Consider the following 19,463-nt stretch of genomic DNA (forward strand, 5'->3'; position numbering starts at 1 on the left):
GGAGCAATTTGAGGCTGAAATTCACCCGTAATGTCTGGTGCCCTGCATTGGAGTGAAGTGTAGTGGTTCCAATGTTAGTAGGAATCTGTGTTTGCTATGCTGACTTGTAGTGCCTGTTGCCTTCCTGGGCTAAGGTATTTTTTACTTTATGCAATGATAAAGAATGTTTTCAAAGCCAGTAAATCCATTTATTGAAAAGAAACACAACTGCTTGGGAAACAGGGCACGGGGGTGGGGTGGGGAACGGTACAATCACAGATTTGCATATGTCCTGTTATCATACTCAGCCTTCCTGTCTGGAGTGCTGTGCAATGAGTGCTGCACTTCCGGATGGCTATACTGCATGGTGATATGGGTTGAGTGCAGAGGATAAGAGTTGTAGTTTTCAGGGTTGGGTGGTGGCGATAAGAACCAGAATGTTGGGGAAAGTGGGTTGGAGGTGACATGGGGGCACCAGGGAAAGAGTTTTGGAACAAGTGCTGCAGTGGGAGGGTGGGTGCAGTAGTGCTCTGCCTGCATGGCCGTGAGCACCCGGATAGATTCCGCTTGTCTCTCCATGATGCTTATCAGCTGATCCGTACTTTGCTGCTGGAGCTCCGCGCATTTGTGCCAGCGCTCTTCATTCTGCTAGCGGATGCTCCTTTAACTCTCCATCCGCTCCTGCACTTTTAGATTCTCATTAAGTGACTGCTGTGTTACTTCATGCAGCATGTCTTCCTTTCTTCTACGTGGCCTCTTCCTGAGTCTTTGCAGTCTCTTGGCCGGTGATAACCCCGACGGCTGATATCTCAAGGTTGCATCTTAAAGGCAAAATGCAACACTTAACAAAGATAGCATTGTTCACACCAGACAGAGCAATGATTCCCCCGTACTTACGGAGGGCAGGCACAGTCTACAAAATAACATAATTTGCCCATCATAAAGCAAGCGCACATAACCCCTGGGAGCCCCAAAATGGTGAGTAAGCACAGGGTCAAGGGGGAATGATTTGTTTCATGGCTGTACTGTCCTCTGGGTTTCTGTGCGTTGGGGAGAGCTAACAGCTGCAGGGGGCCCCTATACTGAACACTGTCCCCACACTTTCCACAGGAGTTCATCTTGGAGATATCTCGCTGCTGAGGGTGACCTGGGAAGCAAGGAAGGGTCTTCTATTACAATGCGGCTTCTGCCCTGGCCCATATGCAGCTTGCCTGTGTGCAGCAATGGTGCCCTCCGTCCCCTCACAGCACAGTGGCACGGACATGTTAGCCTGACTGGGACAAGGACCACAGTGGCTCTCCCAAGATACCTGCGCAAATGCATTGCCCAAGTTCTGTCTGAGACCTTTGAAGAGATCACTGAGGCTGATTTCCGCGATGTGAGAGAGCACATCAACGCCCTACTCTGTATCTAGGCATGCATGCAGCCCTAACACTCCTCGCCCCAAGAGCCCGCACTGAATAACTTCCTTCCCAAAATAAAAGCCGCTTACTGGGAACCTCTTCTGGTGTTTTGTCCTTCCCTAAGCACCAGCCGCCGCGACTGGCTACCTTCCTCTTGGCTTGAGAACAGCTCCTGGCTGCATGCAGCTAGGGATTCCAGGGTGTCTTCCTCCACCTCAGCACCCTCGCTCCTGCTTTGCTGCTCCTTCTCCTCATGCCTTGTTGAACTGGGCTCTCAAGTGTCCATAGTGGTACTCAGAGTGGTGGTGGGGTTGCCCCCAAGTATCGTGTCCTTCTCTGTAAAAATGGCAGGTTGCGGGGGCAGCACGGGAGCGGCTGTTTGCCTTGCGGGCTGTGCAGTAGGCATTCCACAGCTCCTTCGCTTTAACCCTGCACTGCAGTGTGTCCCAGTCATGGCCCCTTTCTGTCATGTCCCTTGATATCTGCCCAAAGGTATCATAATTCCTGCAGCTGGGACTGGACAGCTTCCTCCCCCCAAACACTGATGAGGTCCAGCACCTCGCCATTGCTCTATACTGGGGATCGCCTGGCACATGGAGGCATTGTCACCTGGAAAGATTTGCTGATAGCACTCCACACTGGGCTGAGCAAACAGGAAGGGGATCTTCAAAATTCCCAGAGAATTTAAAGGGTGGGTCTGACGGTTGGTCGCCTGAGGGCAGGGCAGTAGAGTTCAAACTGATGACCAGAGTGGCTAGAACAGGCATTGTGGGACACTTCTGGAGCTGATCAGAGAGCATTAACAGACCAGGGCGTTCACACTGGCACTGCGGCACTCCAGCGGGGGTGCATCAAATGTTATTCCACTTGCCGAGGTGGATTACCAGGAGCGCTCTAGCTGCGGAGTCAGAGCGCTCTACGTGCCTTACCAGTGTGGATGCATCATGAGTTAGAGTGCACTGGGCTGCTTTAATGCACTCTAACTCACAAGTGTAGCCATGCCCTGGTGGTGGGATATCTTTTTAGATTTCTAAATGTTATGAGTAATCTCCTGCATGTATTAAAATGTCCTATCAGTGAATACTTTAAAAAAAAGAAAAGTGTGATTTCTAGTAGTATCAGATGGATCGTAAGCCATAATTGTGGTGACAGCTTCCAACTGATAGAAAATAACATGCCTTGGGATGGAAAATTCAGTAAGACATTGTATATCCTCATTGTGCTTCCTATCTTGGAATGCGCTTCACTGCTAGAGAATCAGTTGTCATCCAAACTTCATTTTTCAGAACCCAATTCCTATCACTGGTTGTAGTGGCAGATTCCCATTAGTAGATGTTTCTGCAAAAATAGAGAGGGAAAGAACATAGTTAAGTTAAATAGCTGCATATTGAAAGTGAAGGGAGGTTATTGATTTATTACTGATGATTGTAATAATAGAATTAATTGATATTACAATAAAATGTTTAGTCTGCTTTAATTTTCGCTATTTTATGCTTTAAATACTTTTTTATGATGCTTCACATAAACTGCAAAACTAGGCTTGTAGACTTCAGTTCTCATCACCCGTCAGTGTTTTGGCAAGCAAAACATCCTTTTTAAGTACTTTGAATATTTTTAGATAAACATTTCTAACAGGCTTTAGGTTTTGAAAAACTCTTGTTTTAGAAAACCTAAGTTTTCCCCCTTAAAGTACTTGAGTGTTTCTACTAAAAGGAAGAAATGCTAGTAAGGAAAAAGTAAGGTGGCGGTAAAGTGAAATAGTGTAAATAATTGAATAGTTTAAATGTTATAAAAAGTTGAATCTTTTAAAAGTACTGTAATGCAAGATAAGTTGTTTTGTAGGTTCATAATGATTAAAATTTTTGTTTTTTCCTTTCTAGAAATAAAGAAGCCACCAGTGGCCCCAAAACCAAAATTTGTGGTAGGACACAAGGCATCACCTCCCCCTGTTGCACCTAAGCCAGATGTTGTGTTTGCTGGTGTTATACAAACAACAAAGAAAACTAAACCAGCAATAGCACCAAAACCAAAGGTTCTCAAGAGTTCATCTGTTCCTGAAGTTAGACCTCCATCATCTTTAAGAAAAAACACCAAAAGCCTAGAAGAACACAAAGGACATTCTTCTGAAACTCTAGACCACCTGAATTATAAAAATGGAGACTCTGCAGAAAGCACTGAGGATACTGCTTACATTATACCAATGTGTTCTTGCAATTTTGAATGCATCCATAAGCTTGGAAATGGGGAGAGCACATGTAAAACTCAAATAATTTTTGAACACTTTGAGAACTTAGAGAATATCAAGATAGGTGAACAAATTGCACCATCTACAAAAGGTATGACAATACAGGACAATCATAGTGAAAAAGTGGCAAATAGAAATCGGGTAGTATTAAAGGCCAGCCTTCTGGAAGGGACCCTCAAAGATGTTCTGACACAAAGTATATTCCCTAGTAGCAGCCCTTTGAGGGACAAGTGTCCAGATGAACTTGAAAGGGATGATAGTAGTAGTTCTAACAGTGAAGTTAAAATAGAATTTACAGATCTTGTGCAGTTTTCTGGGTCTGAGGAAGCTACAGGCAAGCCACAAAATAACCACAATAAGAGAGGTGCTGATGAAATTCACATGTCTGAAACCTGTTCCAGTCTGACTGAAAGCAACCACAATTGCTATTGCTCATTGAACCAAGAAACCCTAGAAAATGGCAATGTAAATAGTGACATTACATTTCCAGGTGGAATCTGTATGAAAGGAGATGATAAAACTCCACCTTCTTCTGGAGTGTGTTCAACATCTAGCTCAAAAATGCTTCCAGTTCCAAAACCGAGAAAGCCACGTGCTGCATGTCTAGTCCGTCAAGATGGTATAGATATTTCTGGTGAAGGAACAAGAGAACCGATTAATTCAAAGAGTGATTCTGCTGGATTTTCTGAGCACATCTTTAAAAAAACGGCAAAAATTAATGTTCTTGGTCAGAGTGTTTCATATAATGATCATCCAGAAAAAGTGCATCAGACTAATACATTTGAGATTCCTCAAAATCTTGCTGAGAAAATACATGGGGTGAAGGGATCTGATACTGAAGAATTAACTTCACACAATATCTTGCCTCAGCTTCTGCAAGAAGTTTCTCTCATGACAGAAAATGTTAAACGTTCCTTGGATGAAGACCTTAATTTAACAAGTCCTGCAGATGAAATGACAGATGACACAAGTATGTTAGCTGCTGTGGACAAAAGGACTAATTTTATACGAAGCAGTGCTCTGTCCATGAGTTTGCCTAAGCAGCTCAAATTGACTTGCAGTCAGCACTTGCCTGCCTCCAGTAGCCTTGATGTTTCTGTGCACAAACCAGAAGATAAAGAAATTCATGTAAAAGATGAAAATTCACCAAGGACTGTTCCTAAAAAACCTCAAAGACACAGCTTGCCTGCTGCTGGACTGCTGAAAAAAGCTGCATCAGAGGAGCTTGTTGAAAAAAGTTCTTATGTTTCCAGTGAAGATAAAAAATCAGAAAATGTTCTGGAAAGAACTTATTTAAGGCATATGTTGGCCAAAGAACAATGTATTTCACCTTACTGTGACATGCCAAAACGTTCTTCAGAGAAACCTGTCTGGAAATTACCTCATCCTATCCTGCCATTTTCAGGCAATCCAGAATCATTAAAAACTGCCACCATTGCCACAAACTCTGACCTTTCAACTGCTGTGATCAAGCCTAGAGCTAAATCTCTGTCTTCCGTGGATATGGACAGAACGGACAAACCTCCCAAAGACAGTCAGAAGAAAAAAAATTTAAAGAAATTTCTCAACATTAAATTATCTGTTTGCATAATGAAAAGTGACTTCCAGAAATTTTTTTCCAGGGGCAGCCAGTCCATGGATAGTGCCATAGCTAGTCTTCCCACTGGGCAAGGGAATGGTATTGGTAACAACTGGAATGTAACATCCCTAGCAAGCGAAAGGAAAACTAAATCTGCCAAGGCACGTTCTGCAGAAATAAGTAGCCCAGCATCACAAAAGAAAAGACAGAGACATAGGAGTCAGCATGATATACCAAACAGTCAAAGATTAGAGTCTTTAGATGAACAAATATTCTCAGGGAAGCAGTTGTCACAAACACACTTGAATTCTCTTACAAGCGATTATCCACCAGAATATGAGAGTGTGCGCCACTATGAAGAAATTCCAGAGTATGAAAACTTGCCTTTTATTCAGTCTTCTGATAAAAATCCATGTTTTGAATGGCAGAATTCCAGCAGTGTGATGGAAGACTATGATACAAATGTATATGAGGTGGAAGACCCATATGACGCTACAAGCAGCCATACAAGACATGGCAGGTAATGTAAGAGGAAAGTGTGTGTAAAATAGATCCAGCTCTATGTGCTGGATACAGACAAATTTTCATTGTTGTTTGAATGGTGAATTTAGGAAATATGCTTGTTTTTATTATGTGTTGGCAAAACAATGTAAACTGGCTATCAGGAAGTTTAGACTTGAAATTAGACGAAGGTTTCTAGCCATCAGAGGAGTGAAGTTCTGGAACAACCTTCCAGGGGGAATAGTGGGGGCAAAAGACATATCTAGCTTCAAGACTAAGCTTGAGAAGTTTATGGAGGGGGAGATATAATGGGATAGCCTAATTTTGGCAATTAATTTGTCTTTCACTGCTAGCGGTAAATACGCCCAGTGGCTTGTGATGGGATGTTAGATGGGGTGGGATCTGAGTTATTACAGAGAATTCTTTCCTGGGTATGTGTCTGTCTGAGTCTTGCCCACATGCTCAGGGTTTAGCTGATCGCCATATTGGGGTCGGGAAGGAATTTTCCACCAGGGCAGATTGGCAGAAGCCCTGGAGGGGGTTTGCCTTCCTCTGCAGCATGGGGCTCGGGTCACTTGCTGGAAGATTTTCTGCACCTTGAAGTCTTTAAACCATGCTTTGAGGACTTCAGTGGGTCAGACACAGGAGTGGGTGGGTGAGATTCTGTGGCCTACATTATGCAGGAGGTCAGACTAGATGATCATAATGGTCCTTTCTGACCTTAAAGTCTATGATTCTATGATTCTAATACCCCTATGTATTTTCACCCATATATGTTAATTTAGTAACAATTTGTGACCCGGAGGATTTTTTCTTGGTGAAATAACTCTTGGATCTACTTGTAGAATTTAGTATCAAGGAAAAGGTGAATTTTTATCATTCCCAGTATCTAATCAGACTTAAAGATAGATAAGCCAACTACTTTTCTTCGGAATTTAGAGTATTCTTAAACTGGAATTGATGGTAATAGCTAACTGTTGCTTGTATTCAATCTGGAAAAGCTCCTGTAAATAAAGACTGAGTCGCAGAATGAACTTGCTTAAATGCTCTTAGCTAAACAGTCCAATGGAAAGCTCTCTTTGTGATGGACAGTGCTTAAATGTATGCTTTAGTGACTTCATTAATAAAAGGTTCACTTTTGTAGAGTTTTAGGGTTTCGTAAATCCATGCTCAGATTTTGAATGGAATATGTAGCTATTCATAGCTTAGTGCCCAGCAAGATACTTTTTGCAATTCCTTGCACTATAGTTTTGTAATGTGACCCTGGTGGAAGGGGGTGCTTATTGAGATGAACTGCAAGGCTGGTGTATAGACCAAACTTCGTAAAGACAATCACAGCTGCTCTTATTTTACATGTAGAGTACAAAGGCTTTGCTTTATTTTGTGTGTCTCACCAGTGAGAGAACTTAGTGTTTTGCAATGAGATGCTTGCTGTAAAGGGGGAAAAAATATTTAAAATGGCATCCTTATAACATTTTTAGGTTGTATAAACTTGTACATTGAATTCCTTTTCATCTACATCGAATTACTTTCCTTTGTAGGACTGTGGGAGCCATTATTGAGGGAAGTAGTCTAGTTAAGCTTCATAGTGTTGAATGTGATATCTTATGCATTTACCCTCACGTATTTGTCTTATGAACTGAGTACAGTATTATTTTTGTTGTTTACTGAAGTAAAGTGCTTGCTTCTGCCTTCGTATAGCTTCTTTTTAGATGTTAGATTAGAACCAGAGTTATGTGGTGTTGTATTTCATCATCACTCAGGGTACGTCCAGACTACCCGCCGTATCGGCGGGTTAAAAAGGATTGCTCGGGGATCGATATATCGCGTCTAATCTAGACGCGATATATCGATCCCCGAGCGCGCTTATATCGATTCCGGAACTCCATCAACCTGAACGGAGTTCCGGAATCGACACGGAGAGCCGCGGACATCGATCCCGTGCCATCTGGACGGGTGAGTAATCCGATCTTAGATATTCGACTTCAGCTACGTTATTCACGTAGCTGAAGTTGCGTATCTAAGATCGATTCCCCCCCCTAGTCTGGACGAGCCCTCTGTCTTTCTGTGGTATTCATGAATACTTGAAGACTTTGAAAAGGGGAGCAGAGTAACACTTCCAAGCAGGCTGATGCCCTGGATTACATAAACCTAGTATGTTGCATGTGCACTTGCCCCTTTCTATTAGACCACTTTCCCTAAAATTTCCATAGCCTGGCCTTTGAGATTTGTTAGTAGCAATCCTTTTTTATAATTTAAAACTGCAGTGCAAAAGAACTTGTACTTTGAAACACAGCCTGTAAGTTGAAAGAACTGTACCTCAAACATTACTACTAAAGCACAAATACAACCTAACCACAGGAACACAAGGCTTGATGTACCAGAATAGATCACGGGTCCATTTATTCCTATGTGCTGTCAACAGTATCCAGTTTCAGATGCTCTAGAAGAAAGCCTAAAATCTTCATAACAGTGGTGCCCAAGCTTTTCTGGTTGCACCCCCCGTTACCAGTAATGGAATCTGTTCGCACTCCTTCCTCCTCCCCCACCCCATTACTGCACAGTTGGCTCAGCAAAGAAGCTTGGGCTGAACTGGGGATGGGGGAGGAGCTGGGGCTAGAGGTGGATCTGGCCTGGGGGTGGAGAGGGAATGAGGACAAAGCTGGGCTGAGGGTGGAGTAGGGGGCAAAGTGGACCTGTGACTGGAGCTGGGCTGGTAGCAGTGTGGAGCTGGAGCTGGGCTGAGGGTGGAGTTGGACTGAGTGGCGGTCCTTCCTTGCCCCCCCGTGGGAGTTGGCCCGTGCCCCCCTCCCAAATGTTCCTCTGTGCCCTCCTAGTGGGGGCGTGACCCACAGTTTGGGGACTACTGCTTTATAGTGTACCCAATGGTACTATACCATGTGAGAAATTTTTTCCTGATCCCATTATGCCCAAATCATAAGAATTAATAGCTCTTGCAATTTTATCCTAATTTCAGATGATCAATTACATTGAGGCACATTCTGCTCATTTGGTAACCTTCTTGGAGGAAATTAAAGATCCAGTAGCACTCTTAGGCCTTGGCTACACTCACACTTTACAGCGCTGCAACTGGGGTGTGAAAAAACACCCCCCTGAGCGCTGCAAGATACAGCACTGTAAAGCGTCAGTGTAATCAGGGCAGCAGCGCTGGGAGCGCGGCTCCCAGCGCTGCACGCTACACCCGTAAGGGATGTGGTTTACATGCAGCGCTGGGAGAGCTCTCTCCCAGCGCTGCCGCTCTGACTACACTCACACTTCAAAGCGCTGCCGCGGCAGCGCTCCCGCAGCGCTGCCGGGGCAGCGCTTTGAAATTCCAAATGTAGCCATACCCTTAGAAGATAAGTGCTGTAGTTAGGCTATTTAAGAGGAAAGCCGCTTTCTTAGTAAAATATTCTGGCGTGGGATTTTCAAAGGGGTTAGCCTATCGTCACTCCCATTGAAGTTTTATCAATGGCTTGAATGGGAGTGGAGCTAGGTTCATTACACCCTTAGTGTCCCAAAAGTGTGTGAGAACCACTGAATTCATATTGTCTGCTGTGTTTTACCTACATATTTAACACATTACTGTTGTCAAACTCGTTCACGTCTCTGAAATGTTCTGTGGGATACCTTGAGAAAGGAAAGTAATGACTAGAACTAATAAATGAAGCTAACTTGACTTTGGATGTTCTGCCATGGGAACAATACCGAAAATCTAGTTTCAAGGGCAAGAGTCTTTTTAATATAGATTATTAGTTTTCAGACTAATAAATCAAGACAAAACATTTTAAATAGGGTAAAGAAGATGAATGCATTAGCTTTTTGTTTTGTTGGGTTTTAGGGCATTTCATTTTTAATTAAAATATAATGAGAGAAGAATGGTGACTGGGAAGGGGAGGGACAGAAAGTGCATTTCTAAATGCATGCCAAGTTTTAAATTACCGTAATTAGCAGGAGACAGCATAAGCAAGGAATGAAGTAACTGCCTATTTTCTAAGAAGTGAGTGTTCAGGTTTGAAGCATTACTAAAAGCTAGTGCTTTTTATGTGTCTCCAAAGTACCACTGCAACATTTCTTTTAACGCTGCTATAGGAGGTGTGTAACTGCAGCTCAGTTACTTCAAAGTAATAGCATTTATTTGTATTTCTCTTAGTGAAAGAAAAATATTTGATTTTTGTCATTCTCCTTTTTATAGTAACAGATTTTTACCAAAAAGAGGGCAAAAACTTCACTGGAAGCAAGTTAAAATTGAGTGGAAATTTGCCAACAGTCTAAACAAACTAAAGATGCAAAGGAAAATTACATATGACTTAAAGCATATGTGATATGACAAAAGGCAAATAGACTTAAACTTTCCTGCATCTTTGGGGGCCCCCTTTTTAAAAATTATTTATTTATTTGCAGTTGCAAAGCTGCTATTTTGTGCTTCAGACTCAGTTACTCTGCTCCTCCAGCTTTTCCTGGATTAATATACTATGTTTCCTGAATATGTTGGCAATGTTTCCTCTGAGCTTTTGCAGTGATACATGATTGCTAATTGATTTTGATTGAATGTAGAGCTGCCTGTAGTTGTTAGCATAATTTCTGATTTTATTGCTCCTTGAAACACATTGCCTAGTAGGAAGATTTCTCTTTGAGAGAAACTTTCAGCGCTCTACCTGAGTACAACTACATACTTTCCTTTTTATTTTTTCCAGTGACCTGATTTAGAATTATTGTTTGGAAAACCTTAAAGTATGCTGAAGTATAAATAAATGAAAATAAAGTTAATGGACAGGTCTGATTAGGAATTTTAAAACTGTGTTATTGATGGAATCCTGAGGTTAGATTCCTTCTCGTGGAAACTTTACCAAAACATTGTATGCTAGCTATTGCCTACTTGAGGTTTGAAATCTGTCTTTGTAGTTAAACTCCATCTTTGGCATGTTCTTGTATTTGCTGTGGGCTTAATTCTGCAACCATTATTTGTGCTGAGTGGCCCATTTGGACTACTCACATGAACAATAGGGACTACATAACATGAGTGAGAGTTGCAGGATTAGGCCCAGAGATAAATGTTAATTTGATGGTCAGCTCTCTTGAATAGGCCATCATCACATGTGGAAAAAGCGGGCTTCCCCGAAAAGATGGCTGTGTAGGATAATGTCTCATAAACAGATTTGCAGTGTCTGTGCTAAACTCTTATCAGGAGGTTTTAAATGTGGCTGTTTTGAACAGCTTTCCAGTATTTTTAAGAAGTTTCAGTTTCAGAGATTTCTTGTTTGCTGGGCTCTGACAAGATGCTCTTGCTTCTCCTATTTTAAAACCAAAGAAAATGCTGTGCAGTAGAACCTCAAAGATACAAACAGGAGAGTTATGGACTTACCGGTCAACTGGACACCACCTGGAGCCAGAAGTAATCAGGCAGCTGCACAGACAAATAAATAAATACATTAAAAAAAAACCTCCTCCCCCTCTCCAGCAAATACTGTGCTGCCTTGGAGCTTTGGGGAGGGCTCAGGACTCCAGATGGGTGTGTGGGCTCAGGGCTTCTGCCCCTCGGCAGCACCAGGGCTCAGCTTGGGGTGGGAGCACTATAGCTTGGGGTTTCAGCCTTGTGGCTCCGCTCCCGGTTTTAGCCTTACAGAGGGCATCTATGTACCTCAAAGGGACCATCCGTGGCCCAACCCAGTGCACGTGTGCTGCCTTGGGAGCCACCGCTTCAGGGCCAGGCAACAGGCTGTCACTTCTCTCCCCTGCCAGCAGTAACTGGGCTTTGTGTCTGGTCAATATATCTGACCGGACACTGCCAAGTTCCTTTTTTTGATTGGACTCGCCGGTTGAAAATCAGACACCTGGCAACCCTAGGGGGGTGCTGGGGCTCGAGTCTTTGCTCCTAGTTTCAGCCCTGGGGTGGGTGGCTGGGGGTGTGTGTGTGTCAGGGCTTGGGGCTTTAGCTATGAGAGGAGCTCCGGTTTCAGCCCCAGCATGTCCCACCTGTAGCTAAAGCTCTGAGCCCTGGCATTCCCCTCCCCCCATCCCCTCCTGGATGAAGCCAGGAACAGAGCTGTGTGGAGCCCCAAGCCCCGGCACCCCTGATGGGGCTGAAGTCGAGGACGGAGCTGCGGGGCTAAAGCCCCAAGCCCCAGCACTCCCCTGCAATCTAAAACCCTGAGCTCCGGTGCTCCCGCAAGTCAGAAGCCCCAACTCCCGCCCCACCTCACCTTACCCAGATCTCTATTCCCCACACACCCTGCGGCTGTAGCCCCAAACCCTCCCTTCCCCCATGTCTGAAGTCTTGTAACCTCTTGTTCAGAGTTATGGAACATTTCAGTGTTACGGACAACCTCCATTCCTGAGGTGTCCATAACTGAGGTTCTACTGTATAACATAACCAAGGGCCAGATGTGTGGATTTCACCTGCGCCTGTTTTTAAAACACTTATAATAGCTACTATAGTGCATAGGTATTCCCTCCGCCATTTGGATTGCTCCTGTTCTAAGTAATGCTAACTGTGGTGCCATACAACAATGTCCCTTTCTACCCATAGACTGCTTTTGTAGACAGCAAGAGTTTAGCAACTGTGCCATTCTAGTTGGTCTTCCCAGAGCTACAAGGATACTCTTGTCAGGCCTCCCATGACATTTTGTCATCCCAAAGCATTGGCTCTGGCCTGTCAGGCTGGATGCATGCCTGCCCAAGAGCAGCCTTCCATTGCTCCACTTGACTCCCAACCTTTACCTCCTGCAATTAAGCTCACACTTAAGAGCAGCTGGGTAGGACTTTACTGTCTTCAGTATAAAGCAAAACAGAACTTTAATAAAATTAAACTTTTTAGCTTTTTTTTAACCCCCAGGAGATTCTTTTGAAAACCCCAGACTAACAGACTCATTGACAAGTTAGTAGACACACATACCCAACCCTGTCACGGTTTGCACATATTTTCACTTGCTACCTCAGCAGCATCTACTGCATTCCACATGTTGGAAAAGAAAGAGCAGTGTACACAACAAGGTGGTTGTAACATGCTGCATTGCAAAACTAATTATCTTTCAGAAAAATCTGATCTGTCACTGTATCACATGGAGTAATCTAGTGTATTATGATATTCTTGCTTGCCTACTGCATACTCTTACTGTATTTGATTCACCTCTTCTTTAGGAAGCTGGACAGAGCTGGGAAAGTAGGCAGAATCTCAGATCTCTGCACTATAACCAGAACCACTCTGAATTTTTTTATTCTTTATACAATAATCAAAATATATTTTGAAAGGCTGTCATGCTAATTATTATCAATTTTTTTTAGTTGTAGTCCATGAAGGCCCCAGTGCTTTACAGATACAGATAGACACCACCCTTCCCTCAGAGGGTTTACAACACACTATTTAGCAATCTGCCTGCCCCTATATCAATTATTCTCTTCCTTCTCTGTATTGGAATCCCATACCCATATTAGCATTATGGGAAGGGCAGCGTGGTTGTGGCCTCCAGGTTAAGAATCTCAGTTGCAGATTTAAGTTTAGCCTTTCTAGTAATTGATCCTTAAATCCGGATCAGATTTGAACACTATAAACTTCTTTAAACCACCAGGATATAACCAAGTGGCTTGTTAAAAAATTTTTTGACCCACTTTAAAATGAATAATCTGCTGTTGGAAAATTCTGTGAATTCTAATGGGCAGATAATTTTAAAAGGTCTGATTGTTGGTGACTACTACAAAATCATTGCAGCATCTGTTAACTTAAAATTCTTCCCACAGTGAGAAACAAGGAAGTAAATGAAAAGGCATCCCATTTAGCCCTGTTTAGTATTTTCTCTATTTAAGTATAAGACAGCTTCTTGGACCCCCTGTTTGACCTTCATAATAGAATTTCAAATCCTGGAAATTTGATCTCTTGAAGGGTGACATATGCAGTCTCTCCCTCTTTTGTTTTAAACCCTATCCCCTTGCTTTTCACTTTTTCTTCATTCGAGCATTCTTTCTACATACACATACACACACACATCTTGCCATGTTAAGGGAATGACCAAGTAGGGTTCCTTATTGTGAAAGTATGTTTTCTTTCTCCATCATGACTCTTCCTGTTTCAGACCCACCAACAGTGGTGTATTTAGTAAATCACGTCTTCCAACTTAATGCAGAAGAGTACCATAACATAAATATGGAGCAGAAAGTTGGATATGAAATGAGAATTGATGAAAGACTCATTTATGTGGCTTAACAACAGCCATTTCCTGAAGGTTATTTTCAGCATTGGCACAGGAAATGTATTACTAAAACTCTTTGATACTATGTTTCTTAAGGTGAAATTTTTACCATAAGAAGACATAATCTAATTGTTTGTATTGTGAATGCGAAATAAAAACACATTTGAGTTGGATTTTGACATAAAAATACGTTTTTGAAGTGTTAGGAAAGAGGCCAAAATTTTGACTTAAAATTAAATTTTATTCATATTTTAATTAATTAAATTTTAGTCTCACTGCATGCAAAAATTGCCAGTTCTTCCAGTTGTACTTGATTATGCACATCTAACTACAGTATTACAATATTGTACATATTTGTACTTTAAAATAAACATAACAAATATAATGCAGCAAGGCACACATTTGCCTTATCTGTTTGAATTCTGATATTCATTTTTTACGAACCCCTGATTTGTTTATGAAAGATTTAGCTTTTTCCTTAAAGTGGAGGCTAACATCAGTATGTGTGAAAATCACTTTTATTGCTAAAATGCAAAATGGAATAAAAGCTTCCAAAATCTTTATGGGCAATGAAAGGAATTTTACCCAAACTAATACCTTGATAGCAATCCAGTCTGCTCCATGTGGGCAGACCACTCCAAGTGTGTAGAGCCCCTCTGCCTTCTGTGGCTTCCTCGAGGGAACCCTTATGCTGATCAGAATGGGATCAGAGCCTAAAACTGTCAAAAGCTTAGAAAAAGCATCTACATTTTTTCCCCTTCAATGTGTCTCTGTCTGTAAAAAGCAGGAGAGAAGAGAGCATGAGTAAGTCCAACATTGTAAGAAATAACTGAGTTGTTTTTACTGGTCCATGTGTTTGGTTTGAGCCAAAGTGTGTCTCATCAAGTATCTTTGTGTGCCACTCAGGAAGCTGTGTCAGCTGATACTTGTACAAACATCACTACTTTTAAGAGCTAAGTCACTCCATGTTCGTCTTTGATTTAATTAACTATTCTTTTCAGTACTATTGTTTAGCTATTTCTTTTGTTGGCTATTGTCCAAAATGTAAAAGTTCAGAGAGAGCCCCAGATTTAGTTACTTCCAAACTGTGTGGTTCAGTTCAACCCCAGATTTAGTTACTTCCCAAGATTTTGTGGTTCAGTTTTTTGGGACTTGTGTTAATTCTTATTTCAGAGGATGAGGAGTTAAGCATCAGGCCTTCATGATACCACTGATGCAGTAAAGTAGCTTTTATGTTTTAAATATATATTGCTAGGAGCTTGTGTTCTCATTTTGTATGGTTCGCTTCCCCATCTGAAGATGTGCTTGAGATTTCAGCACAGACTGTTACAACCTTCTAAAATTCTACTGACAGTGAGTAACTTGTTTGTTTTTGTTTTGTATCCAGCTAGCAAGTAAAATACGTTTTTTCCTTGGTGTCAGAAATCGTAAAGGACAGGCAAATATATTTTTTGAATTGGGCTGGTAAATTTTCAGGACAGTTCAGATAAGCTGGTGTGTTAGGGTATGTTTAAACTGCAACTAGGAGCCTGCCTCCTTATCTGGGTAGACAAGACTCATGCTAGCTCTGCTCAAGCTAGTGCATTAAAAGTTAGTGGTGTGGCTTGAGTCTGTCTGGGCTGTGAAGCACACTGCTAGCTGCAGTGTAGACATACCCTTAGGTAGTAAAATCATGGTTGTAAGTTAGCTGTGTGTTTTAGAGGTCTTTTTTTTTGCTCTTGTGTTTGTAGTTCTCTTTTTTTTTCTCTTTTTTCTTTTTTAGGGGTGTGACATAAGAAATGTTGATGTGCAATGAGTTTCTGTCTGTGCAAAACTAGAGTGAATCTTCATACACACATTATTAGCAAGGAAGGCAAAAATACCAGTATCTCAATACTTCTCGCAGGGACCTCTCTGCATTTAACACTAAATGGGGTCCCTGTTGGGCACAGTCACCTATGGTAGCAGCAAAGACCCTGCTTGCTTCAAGAGGAGAGGTAGTGGGCTCCCTAGCAGATAGCTTCATGTGGATGGCTCCAAAGTGATGGTGGTATTTTTTATTATTATTATTTATTTATTAATTCTAATAGGGGGTGGCCACACTGCAAGGGTCCCTCCAGGAGAAGTGTGCCTGGAGATGGCTTTTAGCTGGCCCTAGTGAGAGAAAGATCTGGGTATGGAGGTCTATGTGCAGGTCTCGAGGCAATGTTATAGGTCACTCTCTATTTTGTCATTGCATATTGAATTTTCTGGTAATCATGCTTGATGTTGCTTCAGCCATATCATGTCAGATATGCACATTATAACATGCATAATATATTTTGGCATGCTTCATTACAATGGCCGCTGTGGAGTTGTTTCAGTATACCATGGCTGCGGACGCTGTTTTTCATGATATGTGCCATGGTGCTTTGAGGCTGAATTGGAACACCTTCGGACACATAGTTTGGCTTAGATTTACATATCAGTATTCTCTTACTGTACGTAAGTGTAATGACTTGATTCAGAAAGGATGTTGGTTTAAAAAATAATCTTGTCAGAAATTAGTTTTAACTGAGATTTTAAAATTAAAGATGTGTTTAAAATATGGTTCTTGTATGTAGCTCATGGAACATCTGAGACATGCATGCATATTTATCTTGAATGTTCCAAGAGATGCATAGAGGAATCATCAATCAGGGCTCTAACAGAACAATGAAAAATGCTTCTGCAACTATAGGAGGATGACAGCCTGCTATGAAAGTTGTCATTATGTACTTCTGGAAGCAGTAGTTTGCATTTGATATCTGAGTTAAATAGCAGGGATAAAAAATAGCGTTAGTTTGGTTTTAGTTTTCTCTTTTTAAAAGACTTTTATTTGTTAGCAGTTTTTAAAGGTAATGCAAGTGTGTATATATGTGAGGTATGATGATTTTAAAAAGTGGCATAGTAAAAATTTTATACAAATACATAACCACGAAATACTTATCAATCCAGAAGAGATCTTAAAAAAAGAGAGAGAGGAAAAAAATGCCGCAAAACATTTCTTTGGAGTGGGGAGTCAACCCCCTCCAAAACCCCACTGGAGGAAGAGGACGTGGGGTGTCCTTGATCTGAGGTCAAAAAATAAAGTCTGCTATTTAAAAAGACAAGATTATGTTCTGGTTTCTCTACTGTGTTTCAATTCTCGAAGTTTTCTAAAAGGGTAATTATCAAAACTGTCATGTTTTTATAGATTTCAGAGTAGCAGCCGTGTTAGTCTGTATCCGCAAAAAGAACAGGAGTACTTGTGGCACCTTAGAGACTAACAAATTTATTTGAGCATAAGCTTTCATGGGCTACAGCCCACTTCTTCGGATGCATCTCTAAGGTGCCACAAGTCCTCCTGTTCTTTTTATGGTTTTTATAGAAACTTCCAAAGTAATCTCCACAATCAAATTGCTCAGGTGCTTGATTTCCGGCATGCTGCTTGAAGGATCTCTGAGGCCCTGTCTACACTGCAACTTTACAGCGATGCAACTTTCTTGCTCAGGGATGTGAAAAAACACCCCTCTAAGCGCTGCAAATTTCAGCGCTGTAAAGTGGCAGTGTAGACCATGCACCAGTGCTGGGAGTTGCGCCCCTTGTTGAGGTGGGTGCCACAAATACACAGCCACATTAAAGCACTGCCAGTGAAGACATACCTTAAATGTTCATGCAGTGTACCCATGCACTCCTTAATCCTTTTTGTGACATTCTTTAACAGATGAGGAGAGACTGGACCCACAACAGTAAAGATAGTGTGAATCCTCACAGCTGCCTTGATCTATTTCTTCTTTTAAAAAAAAAAAAAATCTTCTGCAGAGGTCTCTCTGTCCTTCAGTGCTCTGAATATCTACAAAGGCAGAGCTCTCAACCACTTATGAGTGAAACTCACAATTGTAAACTTAGTGGCAAAATAAAGGGAAGATCAAAATTAACTGATTGGTTTCCTTGTGCCTTGCCATAATGTCAGGACAACAAAACTATCTCACCTATTGCCCTTTGTGCTGGGGCAAGTCCCACTGATACAAAGGGCTTTCCCTGTGGACTTGTCTTCACTGCACTATTAATTCATTGTTTACTGCTTGTTATAGTTTGAGCTTTGCCCCTAATCTTGTCCTTTCCCACACACGCAAATCTCTAGTTCTAGTTAAGTGGTGCCTAAACTCCAGCTAGCTGGCCCACCCACGTGTAGGTGGAAGCTTGAGTGCAGCTGATATAGTCCTGTAGTTGGTTTAGATAAGTGTTAATTAGGGCTGGTAATCACGATTAATCGTTCTGTTAAACAATAGAATACGATTTATTTAAATATTTTGAATGTTTTCTGCATTTTCAAATATGTTGATTTCAATTACAATAGACTATGAAGTGTACAGTTCTCACTTAATTTTTTTATTACAAATATTTGCACTGCAAAAAAACAAAATAAATAATATTTTTCCAATTCACCCAATACAAGTACTGTAGTGCAATCTCTTTATCATGAAAGTTGAACTTACAAATGTACAATTATGTACAAAAAATAACTGCACTCTAAAACAACACAGTGTCACCTGAAAGTGAGAACAGGTATTTGCATGGCACTGTTGTAGCTGTCATCACAAGATATTTACATGCTAGATGTGCTAAAGATACATATGTCCCTTCATACTTCAACCACTATTCCAGAGGGCACGTGTCCATGCTAATGACAGGTTTTGCTCAATAACAATCCAAAGCGGTGCAGACCGACACATGTTCATTTTAATCATTTGAGTCAGATGCCACCAGTAAAAGGCTGATTTTCTTTTTTGGTGGTTCAGGTTCTGTAGTTTCCACATCTGAGTGTTGCTCTTTTTTTTTAGACTTCTGAAAGCATGCTCCACACCTTGTCCCTCTCAAAATTTTGGAAGGCACTTCAGATTTTTAAACCTTGGGTCCAGTGCTGTAGCTATTTTTAGAAATCTCAGATTGGTACCTTCTTTGCTTTTTGTCAAATCTGCGGTGAAGGTATTTTTCAAAGGAACAACATTTGCTGGGTCATCATCTGAGACTGCTATAATATGAAATATAGGGCAGAATGCAGGTAAAACAGAGCAGGAGACATACAGTTCTCCCCCAAGGAGTTCGGTCACAAATTTAATTAACACATCTTTTTTTTTTTTTTAATGAGTGTTATCAGCGTGGAAACATGTCCTCTGCAATGGTGGCCGAAGCATGAGGGGATATATGAATGTTTAGCATATCTAGCATGTAAATACCTTGTAATGCAGGCTACAAAAGTGCCATGCGAAAGGCCTGTTCTAACTTTCAGGTGATGTAAATAATAAGTGGGCAGCATTATCTCCTGTAAATATAAACAAACTTGTTTGTCTTAGCGATTAGCTGAACAAAAAGTGGGACTGAGTGAACTTGTAGGCTCTAAAGTTTTACATTGTGTTGTTTTGGAGTGCAGTTATGTAACAAAAAATAAATCTATATTTGTAATTTGCACTCTCACGATAAAGAGATGACCGTATTCTATGGTACTTGTATGAGGTGAATTCAAAAATACTATTTCTTTTGCTTATCATTTTTACAGTGCAGATATTTATAATAAAAAATAATATAAA

The 19,463-nt window shown here is 41.4% G+C and overlaps 1 protein-coding gene across 1 annotated transcript in view; it reads left to right on the top strand.

Annotated features, from left to right (window-relative positions):
- The window catches only part of FGD6 (FYVE, RhoGEF and PH domain containing 6), a 106,218-nt gene that overhangs the window by 10,313 nt on the left and 76,442 nt on the right, over positions 1–19,463 (top strand). Inside the window, exon 2 of the mRNA XM_030548524.1 lies at positions 3,263–5,726. Within this exon, the coding sequence (XP_030404384.1) occupies positions 3,263–5,726 (2,464 nt within the window). The remainder of the gene's footprint in view (positions 1–3,262; positions 5,727–19,463) is intronic.

Source organism: Gopherus evgoodei, chromosome 1 (assembly GCF_007399415.2).
Source record: "Gopherus evgoodei ecotype Sinaloan lineage chromosome 1, rGopEvg1_v1.p, whole genome shotgun sequence".
NCBI lineage: Eukaryota > Metazoa > Chordata > Testudines > Testudinidae > Gopherus > Gopherus evgoodei.